The sequence below is a fragment of the Buteo buteo genome, chromosome 7, assembly GCF_964188355.1.
Source record: "Buteo buteo chromosome 7, bButBut1.hap1.1, whole genome shotgun sequence".
Classification (NCBI taxonomy): Eukaryota; Metazoa; Chordata; class Aves; order Accipitriformes; family Accipitridae; genus Buteo; species Buteo buteo.
Genome location: NC_134177.1, coordinates 12,350,783 through 12,367,593, shown reverse-complemented (window position 1 = coordinate 12,367,593; position 16,811 = coordinate 12,350,783). Strand labels below are relative to the sequence as shown.

At 37.7% G+C, this 16,811-nt stretch overlaps 1 protein-coding gene across 14 annotated transcripts in view; it reads left to right on the top strand.

The window, feature by feature from the left end:
- Positions 1–16,811, top strand: part of LRCH3 (leucine rich repeats and calponin homology domain containing 3) — a 96,251-nt gene that overhangs the window by 16,460 nt on the left and 62,980 nt on the right. For all 14 annotated transcript variants that reach the window (XR_012650944.1, XR_012650943.1, XM_075031580.1 and 11 more), the window contains exons 2-6: positions 12,267–12,411; positions 13,933–14,059; positions 14,819–14,924; positions 15,117–15,253; positions 16,223–16,332. Coding sequence is in view for 12 of the 14 variants with exons in the window: in XM_075031580.1 (XP_074887681.1) it covers positions 12,267–12,411; positions 13,933–14,059; positions 14,819–14,924; positions 15,117–15,253; positions 16,223–16,332 (625 nt within the window). In the remaining 2 variants the exon portion in view is untranslated. The remainder of the gene's footprint in view (positions 1–12,266; positions 12,412–13,932; positions 14,060–14,818; positions 14,925–15,116; positions 15,254–16,222; positions 16,333–16,811) is intronic.

The following is a 16,811-nucleotide window of genomic DNA, read 5'->3' as shown; positions in this document are numbered from 1 at the left end:
TTAAACTATAGGCTATGGTATCTAGCATAGTATCTTAGACCCTAATCATAAAATGGAGGAACTAATATTTGTCATGTTTTTGTTTTCCTGTCTCTTTTGTGAGAAGTTATATGTGCAGTATAGTTTCTTGGCAAGAGTCTTTTCTATTTTACATAGCTGCTTCTGTGGGTGGTACCTTATGTACATGCTGCATGCTACAGGTTTTCCGTATAAAAATGGAAAGGAGATGATAAATGGAGTTGAAGGAGATGATAATGTGTGTGAAAACCTTGAAGCCCTCTGAGTGCTTACTGGCCAGTCTTTGGACCATAATACAAACATATTTCTCTAAACTTGTAGAAGTAAGGAAATGAAAAGTTGCCATGTAGAACACAAAGCCTTCTCTCCTCTCTTAATGAGCAAATGTCTTCCCATTACAACACTAGCTCAGTCCTCTGTACTGGAGGTGGCAGCTTGCATTGTGTATTTTTTAATACAACTTACCATGATGTGAGGGCAAGATTTATAACAACAATAGCAAGCTTTTTAATTAAAAACAAGATAAAAAATATGAATTATTGACTTGACTTTTAGATTCAGCATTCCAACTCGAGCCTGCAAAAGAATGTCATCAACTGAAGTTTAATGAAGCTTGAGTATAGTTTCCGGAGACACTGTCACAGCAGGTTGAAGAAGTTGCAGCCCTTTGCCACATTGATTGCTATTTCTGTGCAGCAGTTCATTTCTCCTCTGCGCTATAAACCAGATCACTAAGAAGAAGTTGCTGTAGGTTATGAAGTGACAACCAGGTTAGTTCTGCCCCTGTGAAAGTGAGAAGTTACACTCAAGTCTTGAGTTGCCAGTTGTCTTGAAGTATTCATGGGAAAGTGAAGAGATGTAAAAGAAAATGAGAAATTGTTTCCTGATTCTGGAGGAGTCCATAGAAGGGGGTGTGTGTCTTTCCTGAATAATATGGGACAAGACCAGCTCAGGCCTACTGGAAATAAAAATAGTGGAAAGCACTGATGCTTTTGATGGGAGTGTGTCCGTTTACTGGTATTCATTATCCATGATCCTGAGTGTGAGAACTGAGAAAAGCAGATGTCTTAAAAGTAAAAACAGATGAGGAAGAAATACAGGAGGAGAGATAAACTTCCTGTTGTGTATACTGGGATTGAGGGCCTGAGTCAAAGCAGCAAATCTGAACCATGTAATGATTCTAAGTAATGGTGTTGCAGCAAACCATTTACAAAACAAGCTTAGTCTCCTTTGTTTTAGCCGAGATGGTTGCTTAATGCTAGAAAAAAATAGAATGATGAAGTAATGAGGACTTCGATTCAATTCCAAGTAACTTCTGCTTAGAAAATCCTGATTAAAGATTTCCTTTCAAAAGTTGTTTTCTTTCTTCCCCCTGTCTTTTTCTAAACCTTTTTGTAAAGGCAAGGCTTCAACTTGTTTGTTAATGTGCAGATAACAGCTACTTTAGGAGACTGTGCTGCCAAAGGAAGTCACTGCCCTTACGTATCCGCTAGAGATACAGTTCATGTAAGTCCTCCCCAAGTTAGCTTCAGGCAAAATTTACAAGAGAAGTTTAAACAACTTAAAAAATCATGTGAGCTAATGTGACTGTTTCTCTGCCTGATGTGAATTGGGAAATGCTCACACAAGCGTTGCAGAATCGGTAGCTTACAGCAAAAGGCTGGTAAGGAGTATCCAATAGATGTGATAATTTTACACCAGTATAGTCGGATCCCAGAGGGTGTATCTCCAAGGCTTTCAGGTATAATTTTAAACTGTCTTGCTTAAAGTAGTATAAAAGGCTAGACATACAGGTTTCATGCTATGATTTGACTTTTTTCTTTTTTTCTTTCTTTTTTTTTCTTTTTTAGTTTAAAGTCAACAAGGAGTAGGTTTGGGTCAAACCAAAATAGCCTGCTTTAAACCAGGTTTATCAATGAAGGGGTGTATGCTGCCTTACCAGCGTTGTAGGTGTAGTCCAAAGGCTTTTTTCCCTGGAGATAAATACTGTATGTAAGTTTTGCACAAAAAAAACCAGAGGGACCTGCAATGCAGCTGGCCAGCGAGGAACGTAACTTCCCCAATTTAACTGCACTTTGTGAGCTGGAGACTCTGGTTCATTTCCTCAGTGTTAGATCTCTTGCAACACTGCTTCTCCAACTTTCACTTATTTTAGTTTGTTTGGCTTTATGTTTTAGGGTTGTTTGAAAGAGAAGCATGATGATGCTGTTGGCTGGATGCCCAAGTTTAGTGAGGAAAGGGCATGAAATTGCTGGAAGAGAGAAGATTGAGGCGGGTGGGAGCGGGGTGTCTACCAGAAGTTGGAAGCAGAGCATATGTAAAAACTTCTTTAACCCCAAACCCCATAGGAGGGGGTTAGAATTAATCCCAGTTTTCAAACATGGATAAACAGTTCCACTTTGCCTCATCTATGTTGTAGCAGTGCATGAGTTGCAGTTTGTATTCTGTCTGTAGTCTGACTTCCTTCATCTGCCTCCCTTTTAAAGCCACTGAATTCTGCTCCCTGCTCATCTGTAAAGTAGTTGCATCTCATTCCTGGGGTGTTTGCTTTGCCTCGCCATGTGCCATCCTTAAAATATCATGCTGTGTACACAGGTACATATCTGTGATGAGCAAAACTTGGGAATAAATCCCTGATCACAACCCTGTATTTGCTACTCTGAAAAGAACTCTGTGTTTTGTTGGAAGTCTGTGTCTTAAGGAACCAAAAAAATGTGCGGTTTCATGGTTATTATTAAACAGCTAGTCCAAATCCTAGCTACTGCCAAAGTCATGGTCCCTTTCTTCCCTACATGTGCAGCCACACATTCTCATCTTCTCCCATATGTTGATGTTAGAGATTACACAACTGCAGCATGAATCAGATCATGCCTCAGAAGGGCTGAAAACTATTTGTGGCATTGGTTTTTTTGCAGGATTTGTTCTCAGTAATGAGACCCAGCCAGCTGTGTGGCTGCACAATCTGGAGTGCTTGTGCAAAGGAAGGGGATGATAACACATGACCAGTAGGAATTATTCCCTTCACTAGCTTAGAGTGGCTAACTGTGAAGCCAGGGTCTACATTGGAAAGTTACTGAATAATACTTGACATAAGTTTGATCCATTTAGGCTACTGATTTTCCTGCTCTAGAGCCAACTAGAAGAAAAGCAACTGGAGTCAATGGGATATTAGGGGTTCTCAGTTCCTTGCAGGGACTGGAGCTTGTAACTCTTGCCTATTCTCCAGTAACCACGCAAGAACAACTGTATAATGGTGTTCAATAGTTCCCACTGGTTTGGTTGGGGTTTTTTTTATTTTTAAAGCAGCAATATTATTCCTTGCAAAAGGAAAATGAAATTATTTCACAGAGGAAGTGGCATTGTATTCCAAGTTGTTACTCTGATTAGAATGTTTATCGTCTTCTTGCATGCAGTCTGCTCCTGTGAGAAAAATTATGCTTTCGTTGGGAATGTGCTTTCTTGTCAGAGGACGTACGACAGCTGACATTGAGTGCAGGACTGTAAAATACTTGTTTGTGTTTAGTAAGTGTTTTTTATGGTGACACCCGTGAGGTTTTTATTCATGTGTAAAAGAGAAAACTAAACTACATACAGCAAATATGCATTAAAATCATGTGGAGAGAAAAAAGGGAGGGAGAATGGGAGTTGGTACTTAGAATCTTCTGGTTTTCTCTTTGATCCCACGTATGACTGAGTTTTCTTATTTAGTGTAATTAAAGTTCTTACAGATCTTCGTACATAGATTTTTCTAGTCTTAACAGGGAATGGTGAATGTTGCAGAGGCTAGGCTCGATAAGAGAGTTGCACTTGATTTATTTATTGGTTTTATGCGATGTGTTTTAATGGACAAGAGTTGAAGGGACAATTTACTGCTAAAAACAACTAGTGTAGGTCAAGTAATTTGGATGCCAGATTCTGAAAACTCCCTTGTGTGACTGTTCTTAAGATGCTCCTGAGTTTAAAAAAAAACAACAACAACAACAAAAACAAAAAACTAGCCAGGTTTCATTTGGTAACCTGGGGGTTGAAGGAGAAGGTAAATGCTTTGGCCATAGTTCTTGCTCACCAAAATTGATTCAAGTGAGGGATTTGAGAGAGTTCTTCGGAGAAGTGAGGGGTTTTCTTGTTTTTTAAAACCTTTGGCAAGAAGATTTGTTATTTGAATGTTCCAAAATAAAAGTGTAGCCAGAGGAAATAGTGTATGTGAAACTTTGATCCACACATCTGAAACTTGACAATGATTTGGCAATGATTTGAAACAGGTTTTATAAAGGACAGTGCTAAGCAGCTTTGGTTAAAAGCATGCTACAAACCTCGTCTTTAGCACACAAGACAGGAAATCTAGAGGGCTGATTTCAGTGTGAAGTGTAATCTTTCAATTTGTTTTGCATGTTATGCAGTATATTCTTAGGTTGGTGAGGTAGGCTTTGGTGGTAAGCACCTCTGTTCCAGGCGTAGCACCGCCAAGTTGACATTTGGAAGAAACCACTAACCTTTGCCTCATTTTCTGTAACTGCAGAAGTCATAGCCTGTTCATGTTGCAAAAACCAGCAGGTTGGAGATTCTTGGTTACAAAATGTTAGTCCATGGAAATGGTTAAAACACAGTTTAGTGCTGCTAGTACTGCTGCTAAGTAGGAATGTGATTGTACATGTCAGGAATGGATCTGCTGAGAACTGAAATGTGGTAAGCATATCAAGGACAGATCACATGTCTGAATGTAATTTTCCTTCATGAAATACTGGAAATTGAAACTAGGAATTAGGGGATGTATTTCATTACAAGGCTACAAAAATAATGTGGGTGAAAACAGTCTTCATTATGACTGTTACTCAGGTATTCCAGCTTGGGCAGTGGTGCTATCGCATCGGCAGTGTGCATTACCTAGGTAAAACTAAGAAGGAACAGCCTTATTTTGATTCAGTAAATGCCACCTTCTTTCACCTTAACTTAATAGTTTTATAAGAAGTGTATCTTAGATACATGGGAGAATAGTTCAGAAAAGTTCAGGTTTAACAGGACCGGCAGGTAGAAGGCGAGTCAGGAGGTGACATTTCTGAGGTTTGTTTTAAATTAGGGTATGACAAAAGTGGCAGTGTTACATCACATCAGGCAGGAAGAGGTAAAATCACCCCTCCTGTGTCAGAAAAACTTCCAGGTGTGAAATGAAGCTCCAAGGATGCCAACATTTTCAGTGCTTAGAAAGGAAAACATTCCCACATACTGAGTACAGAGACCAAGAGCATCAGAATTATGTCACAGAGGTATTCTTTTATGATGATTTCTGGTTTTCTTGTGCAAGAAAAGTCAGTAAAATAATACCAGTAGCTCGTCTGCTTAGTGCTGTGGTTTCATCTTATTCATTTTCTTTTAGTAGCTTTATGGGAATGTTTCCTAAAAATCAGTAGGATCACAAGCATTGCTCTTCTCAGATTTTCATTTCAAGTTCTGAAATGTTTGGGAGGTGAAACAAATCAATTGATAAAACCAGGATGAATATGCATGAATTTATTTGGCTAACAGAATGAATGACAAACAAAAAGTGGAGTTAGTGTTTATATAACAATGTGCTTCAAATGCATTTGGAAAAGTGAGTAGTTGTTGTAACAGAGTTGATTCTAAATGTCATAACTGAGCAATCAAATGGCATCAAGTTCCTCAAAAGATCTGTTTAGTGACATTATCTGGAAGATGCCTGTAACCTAAGCAGTTAATTTCCAGGGAGCAGCCCGGCTCTTTTGGAGCAGTAGTTGTAAATGAGTTGTTCAGGTGAGCTGCTTTCCGTATCTGTGAGATTGCATCAACTCCTTCAAGGATATTCTTCAGTGTATTTGCGGTTTTGTTGTTAGTTATCATTGTGAAACTGTGGAGTTTGCTTCTGGTCTTTAAGTTGTGTATGTGGGGAAAAAAAAAAAAGTGTTTACACAGTTTCAGATTTTGAATGTATTTCTTCTCGAACAGCTGTACTTTGTCCTCGTATAGCAGTTCATCCTACCTTTTGCTTTCTGTCACTACACTGGCTGTCAGCCTCCTGGTCATTGATTGGCTTATCTAATTATTTATATGAAAATATATTCTTGTCTGTAAGCTGCAAGCTAATATATCTTAGATTTGTCTGTTATAAAACGGAAACTGTGAATGTGCTTTTAAGTTACAATGCATGCTTCGTAGTTTTAGGGAAAACAGAACATTTTCTTGCCCTTCAAATGAAGTCATCCTAGTTGAGGGCAGTATATAGCAGCCAGTGTCACCATCAGGATTCAAATCAATTCACAGATACCAGTGTTGTTGCATCCATGCAGCACATTCATGGCTGATGTCACACAGCTGCAACTGGGTTATTATAGAAGACATGATACATCATGGGTGGGAGCCCACAGTTTACAGCTGCTGACATAATGTCACAATCTCTCTTACATTAGCGTTTTGCCAGTGGGTGTTACGGTAGTTGCTGACATTTGGTTTTGAATAGACGCCAAAAATCTAGGCTTTGCTCATTTAAATTAGAAAAAAAAATTAAAAATGTGGGGAATACATACAGATCTGTGGTGACAAAAGGCAGATTTTATTATCAACAAAATTTTGTATCACAGCCCAGGCCTAGAACTGGCCTTCATTGTCGTAGTTAATTGGAACAAGAGCAGAAGCCATATTCCCATCACAACAGGATTAATGGACTGATCACATTAGCATCTTGTGATGAATTGGAATTCACCACCGCCCAGCTAGTTTGAGTGCCAGCAACAGTTGAGCTGCAGCTCCCTCTCTTTATACATGTATGGGTGGGTTGTAGTGGGTTAAAGTACCAGGTACCTTCAACAGTGCATCTTTATGCATCAGTGATTTTCCTTTGGAGACAAAATTTATGTTACAGCTTAAGTCAAAGATGTGTGAACACAGCCCTGCTAATGTTTGATGTTAGAGGAACATTCTTCTTTGAGCAGGAAGAGTTTACATTTAATGCCAAATGATGCAATTTTGAGCGTAGTGTATTCTCTAGTCACATTTAACATTGGATTTGCTGGTTTTCTGAACAGAATCCCAATTAAGATGGAAAAGGTCAGTGATCTGACTCTGCTCTGAGATTTCATTTTGTATTTATACTGTTCGCTTTTTTATCTTTCACAAAGAGCTTAGTTCCAAAGAATGCTTCCCCTTTGCCAAAATTCCACATGATCTTGCCTTCAAGGAAACACATCCATTTTTAGCAGGCTAGGAGAGCCTTTTTTTAAAGCAGATTTCTGGTAACAGTAATTTTAACCTGTGAAATGTGAACACAAGAAAGTCAATCTTAGTTCAAATTGTAATAGCTATATTTCACTCATATGCTTATTCATAGTGAAATTCGTGTTTGTGCTTTGGGGGGGGAATTAGTCGTTTGCTCTTTGCAGTTTATGATATGTCAAGCACCAAGGATGTGCACATACATATTAAAGCAAACAATCTGCATTGCGTTGATTACTCCTTGCTTGATTTGATAGTTATGAGTTGCTTCATAATTCATGCTATAATATATGTAAAAAAAAAAAAGAAAGTTTAAATAATATCTCACTACAACATTCTGTCATTTTTTCTGCACAATAATTCGTACTGTAACACCTTTTTATTTTCTGGTTCTTGTTGAAAAGTTATTTCATGCATACAGTAGCAGAAGAATATCACTAAAACAAGTCTTAACTGACAAGATATTTTCAATAAAATACCTTAGGTTTTGTTCCTTTACCTCACTGCCACTTTCTCTTTTGGAAAAGCACCAGCTACTGCTGTACTGCAGGGTAGCATATATGTAAACATATAACCAATCACTGGAGTGCTTTTTTCTTCACTCCTGGTTTTGTTAGAGCTGTTCATCTCCTTCAGATTTTTAGGAAGAAGGGGGGGAAGAGGATGGACTTGCTGAATTGTTTCATACAATGACTTCTGTACTCTCTGCCCCATTTCTGGTCCCATTTAAGGTTCACTTTCTGGAGTGGGGGAGGGTTCCAAAGAAATTGGCCAGAATAAAAAAATGTCACCGAGTCTTAGGCATGCTGTGTTCTGGACTTTGGGAAATTTAAATACTTGTTGGATATTTGCAGTGGGGCAAGGCAGGGATTGCAAATAACCAAAAGCAGCTGTTCATTTGCAGATTCAGAATTCACACTGTATTTTATCATGTGTTGCTTCTGTCTAATTCTTGAGGTGTTCTTGTTCTACACTATAGCTTAGTCTTTTTTTTCTAGCACTTGCTTTTTTTTATGGTCCTGGCAGACCCTTCCTCTTAGGTCCCCATTTGAGCACATGAAAACATGGATGCTGTGTATAAGCATTCTCATGGCCATCATGAGTAAAAATGCTGCAAACTTATTAACCAAACTTGTAATCGATTAGAACAATTTTGAATGATTTAAGAGACTATACTGCACCATCCAAATTCAGCTCCGATTTAATCTGCTTTCCACTGAATTTCTGTTGCTGAACAGAAATGCCAAGTTTTAAAAATCACTATAGATTGAGGGAAGTCTGGAAAAACTTAGTCGTTGCTGCTAACCAGCTTTGGTGTCTCTTTTCTATCATGCTATGAGGTCCTTTTGTTGTTTAAAAAAGTGTATTTTCATTTCTTTATACCTAATGTTATTTTGCAGGGAGTTATTTTTTTAGAAAAACGAAATCATAGTTCAGAATATATGAAGTTTTTGACTAGTTCATGCCTTATGGTCTGCACAACATGTAAACACTAGGTTTGTTTGGTAAGAAAGTGAAACAAAAAGCAATTGAGAATTCTCATGTTAGTGATTAAACCCTTTCCAAAACAGAGTTGAAAGAAACTTTTTCTTTGCGACTCTTCTGCCAGAAAATATGGCTCATTACTTGGGAAGCCTATTTCTTTGTTAAAATGGGTAGTATGAGAACAGACTTTGCCAGCACAGCTGTGTGAAGGAGGGATAAAGCTGTGTGCTGAAGGAGGTTAGTGTATTGTGAGGGGTGGAATTCAGTTCCATCCTCCAGGGTCCCTAAGAAAAACACACCTTATACGTGAACCAATGTTGTAATAATTCTTTAAAATAAATAGATGTTTAAACATCAAGTCAATGTGGGAGCTAAGTATTTTTTCTAAATTACTCTTGCTTGTTTCTCGTCATCTCTGAAATAATTTGCATTCTTCTCCCTTTCTTACATGGTAACATACAACTGTACTGTGCAACCTTAAGGCAAGTTGTATGTATCACAGATATTTCCAGGGATTACAAATACTATGATTGGCTGGACTTACTAGAAATTTTTCAGGATACATAATTTTTATTTGTGTTGGGACAGTATGTTTGTTTGGAAACCGCTCTTCTGTTACATTTTACAACAATGTTGGCACAGGAGAGATCCCATTGGGAATGTTGCAATTGTGGACATCGCGTTGTTGCATGGTTTTAGGACTATTACTTTGCTTTACATCTACTGCAGCTCTACATCTTGGATGAGGAGAGGGTTGGAGTTTGCTGGCATTTTTCACTAAAACTTTAATGAGAATTAAATTATGGAAGTAAAGCAGAAGAAACCCTAGGACAGACTAGTGTATTATGGGAGATGACTTGTGCAACTTAAGTGTCCATTGCATAAATTCCCTTGAAAATGTATGCTGTGTCCCTGCGGGATATACACAATTACTTTGACTCCTTTACTATCCACAGATTCTTAACAAGGTTCTGATCAGTGTTGATTCATTTGCTGTTTCCACTTACGCTGGAGTTCAGCAAGTGTTTTAAATCAGAGTAATTCCTGCCACCAGAACAAGGGACTCTGCTGCCTGCACCATTGTTTTTCCCCAGTGCTGGCACAGGGTTTGTGGGGCTGTGTGGTGAGGTGATCAGAAAAACCGTTGTATTAAATGCCGATCACAGTTTCCCACAAACTCTGACAATACAAAGGGCCTGGGATGAGCAACAATGGTAAGAAAACTTTGGGTTTGGCCATAACAGGAAGCAGGATCCATCACAGTGGTCTTTCTTTGCATTTAACACAATTATCTGATGTTTTATCTGGATTAGCATATGGTAAGATTAGGATGTTTATGGAAGCTGTCTTTAGCAATCTGTAAGTGCAAGTTTTTCTTCACTCTTAGAAGAAAAGAAAAACGGGCAAAAAAAAGGTCTCAAAAAATAGAAAAGGGGGGCAAAGATCTCTGTTTTCTGTCATAAGGCAATTAAACAATTCTAGATATGCCATTCAGACTTAATGCTGACGACTTCTATTATCTTGTAGTTTTAGCTCCCACTATTACAGCTGGTCGGAAACGTTCATTTAGAAGTGCTGTTTTTTCAAAATCAAGTTTGGACAAGTTTAAGCTGAGGTCATGTTTTAGCCTGATACAAGCTGGAAAGAAGCATGTTGTGTGGGGTTTTTTATTAATTTTTTTTTAAATACTTATTGCTGAACAGAGAAGGAGTTTTGTTATGTTTCCCGTTATTTTGTTTCAGTGGATTAGAAGTTTCCATGATTTTCATGTTTTCTTATCTGTGTGCACCCTGCAACATCTGCTTAACTTTACATCCGTCATAGCCTCTGCTATAGTTAGCTTCAGTCGTACCTGTAGGTAAGATAATGCAGTTCATTCCCACTTGTACATTGAACTACATCTAGAGGTTTTTCTCTACAAAGTTTTTCATAGTAATTCTTTCTACTGAGATTTTTAATTACTGGTTATTTATCAGTAGTAGCTCATGGCTTGCTCTAAGCATTGAGGTAGACCTAGAGTCAGTTCCAGCTGCACTTGAAGTGACCTCTTTTCCTTGGGCAACGCAGAGCAGCATACATTGGAACAATGGTAGGCAGGATATCTCTGAGGAAGGCTTTTTTACTCTGGAAAAGCTTCCCTTTTAAAAGAAAAAGTAATGTCAAGAGACGCAAGACCTATCTGCATTTGCGGTCTTTAAAAAGTAATCTGTATTGGATGGTTCCTTCGGGGAATAAAGATACAGAAATTACTACGTCAGTTTATTGTATGTGTTTTGGGGTGGGAGCTTTTATCCTTTTATGCTGATGAGGAGAAACTGAAATTCAAAACAAATAAAGAAAATAGCAATTAAATTTGTTTTTTTTTTTTTTTTAATCATTCATGACACCGATTCAGGTTAGATGGGTTTTTACAATGAATGTCTGCCCTCCCTTAAAAATGTAAAGGTAAAGTGTCAGTTTATTAAACAGGCAGTATCTCTATAGGAACTCCCTGCTGACACAAGGTGCTCTTGATGTGAGCATAACTCCTGTCAGAATTAAGAGCTGGGTGTGTTAGGAAGCAGGAATTGTTAGTGTGTGTTTGTGAGAACTGTCTTTGGCATTTATAAGCAAGAGGTTGCCTTGATCTTTAAAGAAAAAAGAACCCTTTGCAACTGCATTGTTATCACAATGGAGCTTTTACTCTTGAAGGAGAGTAATACTGACGGATATTTTATACCTATAGACTGGTAATTGGAACTGGCTAAGGAAAAATATTGATTCTTCAAATACAAACATTTGGTAGGAGTTTTGGTTAAACTGTTGTCTCTTGCCAAGCAAGGAATGTATGATCATAAAGAAACAGTAAACCTTACTGGTAGCAGAAAGCAGAGTGTTTCTCTGCAGCTGGGAAGACCCTTTATTGAAAATCCTTCCATTGCCTGGTTGAGATTACAGGCTTGAACTGGTATCTCTGAAGGAGGAAATACTTTGGCTAGAGTATAGAAGTCTTGTTTAAGGTGTGTGCTTCATGTTTCCCCTGTTGAAACTGTTACCTATAAATATGCATGTATCTATATAGAGAGTATATATTTTGGACCAGATATTTGAAGCTGAGATTTCCATGTAGTAGAGAGTACCTTAGAAGGGGGCTGAGAGAAAAGTACTTTCTAATTGTTTTCATTACAGCACTGCCCACCCACTACCAACTCCATAATCTAAAGATGGTCCTGGAACAGATTTTTGAAGCTGGGCTTTCAGGATCTTAAACTGGCTTCCTCTAAGCATAAGGCAGTTTGGGATATGAAAGTGTGACTATGAAAGGAGTGTTGCATCTGGCTCTCTTTTTCTCATTGTGGCTGTAGGATTTTAAAAGATCTTGATTTATTTAATGTGTGAAGCGAGTCACTTCATAATCCTGAAACTTTTGCAGGCAGTTTAGCGCAACTGATTCGTGTCCAACTGTTCCCACTGTGATGGCGAATATACAGAAAATACTTGTCCTCATGAAGTTTTCAGATTGGTTTACTGAATGTTTCTTTTTTTTCCCCTCCTTCCAGATTTGTCACGGAACAGACTGTCAGAGCTTCCAGCAGAAGCATGTCACTTTGTCTCCCTCGAGAGTCTTAACTTGTACCAGAACTGCATTCGATATATCCCAGAGGCTGTTTTGAACTTACAGTCTTTAACATTTCTAAATATCAGGTAATGATTGTCTTAGAAATTTGTTTTAGCATCAGTAGTCTAGGTTTATAGATTTTGATGCATCTGTAAGTAATGGTAACATGGTATGTAATAATCATGTTGTTATATTGAATGTTACTGAATCAAAGCAACCTGAACCAGTCTTACCCACTTAGGTGGATCAGGGAATGTGAGGATTAAGCAGCAGCTTGTAGAAGTGGGGTACGAAGAAGAAAGCTAATTCCAACTTAGACTCCCAAAATAAATTCCAGTAGTTTTCATGTGAAATACAAGCTGAAAAGAGATAATAAAGCTTTTGGATAGTCTTTACAATTCAGCTCTCAGCAGCTGAATAAGGCTTATGCAATTTTCCTTTGCCTTCACTGTACTGGTGGCTTTTAAAGATCTTTCTTAAGCATTAACACTTCTCTGCCAGCACTAGAAGCTGATTGCTGCAACTTAGCCTGTTGATGAAATTCAACTGTGTACAGCATCCTCCATTTGTAGAAGATCTTTTAAGAGGTTTAGAAAGTTCATCGTCACAAATTGGCAGTGATATCAATCAAGAAAAACTTCAGGCTATTTCCTTCTGGTGTTACACTTTTGCCAATTTAGTATGCTTATGTTTCTTTATTTTCTTTTTTTATTGATGGTGAGAATTGTAGGAATAGGATATGAATCAGGTATGGGTTTCCTATTGCTATGATGTCTAGTAGGTGCAGTCCAATTATTATCCTTTCAAAAGCTGCTGTTGGTTCATCTACTGCTTAGAACTTTTTTTTTATTGCTTTAATAGCAGGGAAATCTGGGGTTTAAGCATGAAAAAATACAGTAGCATACTTTGCTAAATGTCAACATCTGATCAAAGCCTTATTTAAGATCCTAATAACTTTCTTTCTAATCATCCAGTCACCACTCCTTGCTATGTTTTATTTTTAAAGGGAATCTTTCTCTTTTATAATCAATTCTTGTCCTGCCTGATTCTAGTCTGAGGTTACGGTCCAGTCACATGACCTCATATTTGCTTTAATAGTAGTTTGTTATGAAGTGTCCAAGACTGGGTTTTGGAATAGGGAAATCCATCATACCAAGATGCTTGATCCACGTGACTTACTCAGTTAGAAGTATACTTTAAATATTCAGTAAGTAATGGCTTTTTCTGTGGCATTTTGTATGTGCTGACCTGCAATGCTACCTATCAGAAAAGCTTTTGCACTTGTATGTTCAAACATACTCATTTGTGACAGAGGGTGACCAGTTACCAGAAGCACCTGGAAGGTCATGAAAATGTCATAATCCCCAGCTCTGAGTTCAAAAGCATCTGATCAGTCTTGGTACTTGATATTCAGAGTTTCTTCACACAAAACTAGATAGAGTGAGTAATGAAGAACAACTTCATGGAACTACTTTTGCAGTAATTATATAAAAACAGAATCGATCATCCAAATGAAGTGTGCTCTTTGTATGTGTCTTTCATTGCATTAAAATGTGAGGTGATTTCTCATTAGTTCTGATGATTTTGTTTTCTTTCCGTCCAAAAAGTCGAAACCAGCTTTCAACATTGCCGGTGCACCTCTGTAGTCTACCACTAAAAGTTTTGATAGCAAGTAATAATAAGTTGGTTTCAATACCTGAAGAAATTGGACAGCTCAGACAGCTGACAGAGCTTGTAAGTATACAGTTACTTTTAACTATTACTATTCAGTCATTAATTTTTAATTGATGTGTTTAATAGGTTCAGAGGTGCTTCAGGAGAAATAACCATTTTTTAAACTGATCAAAATAATGCAGTAATTAGGATGTTATCTGGGCATGTGCAAGATTGACATCTGGTTTCTCATTCTGCTGAGAACTTTGTGATTGTAAACCAGTCACTTGTATGCAATGGCAAGTTACTTAAATCTGCTCTTAGCCTAAGGAAGATTTCTATCTGCCATAGTATCTCCAACTGTTTTTGACTTTGTATAGAGGTGTTAGAAAAGAGTTTGAAATACTCTGAGATTTTAAAAAAAAATCTGTATGAGGGAAAGATGCCTTGCACTGGAGAGCAAATGATCTGTGTCAATTTAAGAGTCTTCCCTATTTTTGAAAGGAAGGCTGGATGGAATTAGAGCTCTTGGTGCATTTGTTTCTACAAAAAGCTTGTATGTAGCAAGTTGTGCTGTCTCAAATAATATGGAATAACTAGAATGAGATAAACATTCAGACACAGAAGTTTATTTCAAGTTAATCTTTTAAAGCTTTTATTTCCCCATATATTTAAAATGAGAATGCTTCACATCAGCAATGAGATTTAATGAATATAAGGATTTAAGGTGTTATGTAAATAGTTGTCTTTTTCTTTCAGTCCCTAAATAAAGTGCTACATATTTTAGTTAACAGAGGCTTACCAGTCAGTGGTAACTCATTCTTTACTCTTGCTTTGTAGGATGTGAGCTGTAATGAAATACAGACAATACCTCCACAGATTGGCAATTTGGAATCCTTGAGGGACCTAAATGTCAGAAGAAATAATTTGGTGCGTTTACCTGAAGGTGAGATAAAGGCTGTCAGTTACAACAGCAGAAACTTCAAGCACTTCTTTATTTTCAATAGCTTTTTCTTCTCCTGAGAACTAGAAGCAACATACTTAGTTATTCTGTAAAACACGTATTTTTATACTCTTGCTTTTTTTTTTTATACCTTTTTAATCTGCTGGATTGTATGTTTATTTTCTATCTCTATAGAGCTTGCTGAGTTGCCTCTGATTCGATTAGATTTCTCCTGCAATAAAATAACAACAATACCAGTTTGTTATAGGAACCTCAGACATCTGCAGACCATCATGTTGGAGAACAACCCTCTCCAGTCACCCCCTGCACAGGTAAACTGCAGCTAGGAATTCAGGTGAATAGTTGAACTAAAAAGGGCAGAACAAAGTTAAAAGCTGGAGGATTATATTACAAACTTTATTTAAGAACAAGAGGACTTTCAATAAATTGTTTTGTCTAAAAGTGTTAAATATACAGCACAGCTTGAAAAATCCCTTTTTCTTCTCTTACTTTACTGTATTAGGAGTCTCACCTATGGGATATTACTAATAATTCCACAGTTAGCATTGTACTAATGTTAGCTGAACATTTCTGCTTTCAGTGTAAGAGAAAGGAAGCTCTGTTAGGCAAGACTGATTTTGTGCCACTCAAATGTCAGAATTTTGACTGAGGCCTCAGTGCTGCTGTGTGCTGGTTCACTTTGCAGCAGAGTGCTCAAAATGGCCTTTGAGCTAGAAACCACAATATGGTTAGTGACTAATTTGATTTTTAATGTGGGTATATAAGCCCTTGAGTATTACAGGTTCTACTGTGAGCTGCTGCTTCTGAGTCAAGAGTGGCATTTGCTAAGATCTGTAGTTTCAGTAGGGTTTTGCTTCCCTTGTGAAAGCAAAGACAGCTGTTACTGGCTTCATTCACTTTAAATTTGAGCTTGCTTTGGCAGTCTGCCACTGCCATTCAAAGCTGGGCATGGGTGGGATGCATCTGTTCTGATGCCAAGGGTATAAATTCTAGTACTTGTAAATGCTTATGTCTTGTTTGCATGATGAAATTTCAGCATCCAGCTGACAAAGTTGCATGCAGACCAGATGTAGTTGGAGGACAGCTTCCATTTGTCTATCACAGGCATCCCGTGATGCTCCACTATAGCTGTTTCTAAAATGCAGAAGAAGAAAAGATTCATTGGTTGACATAAATGTGCTCATTTATTACTCTCAACTACAGGTTAAATGTCTGTAGAGTACTTTGAAAATGTATTATCAAGTTATACTTATGTATTTTTTTTATTTTTCTTTTTTAAGATATGTATAAAAGGAAAAATTCACATATTTAAATACCTGAACATAGAAGCATGCAAGATAGCTCCAGACTTGCCTGATTATGATAGGAGACCCATGGGATTTGGATCTTGGTAAGTTTGGCACAGTCCAAGCTCCTAGTTTTGATGACATTCAGGAAAATTTTGTCAGTCATCTGAGTTTTTAAAAAAACATAGATCCAAGGATTGTTTTTTGGTAAGTGCATTGATGGAGGTGGCTTTCAGTAATACCGTTTATGTTACCTCATGGTGCGTTCTAACAAGGTGCCACTACGTAAGAAGCGAGGAGCAGTTCAGAAGAAAACCTGGGTAATATATGAAAGGCAGAGTTAGAATTGATACACAGTAAGAAGAGAGTGTTGGTATCTTCATAGTACAGGGGGTGTGCTCTCATGTTGTTAACATGTGTGTTCAGTTTATAAGATCTTAATGTTTTCCATGTACTTACTGAAGTACATCCCTGCTGTGATTTTTAACCTTTTGTACAGAATTTTATAACTGCTGTGCTCAAACCACAGGTGTAAATGCTGATCTCCACCCCATTAGTAAACTGTTATTTTTGGCAAGCTTTC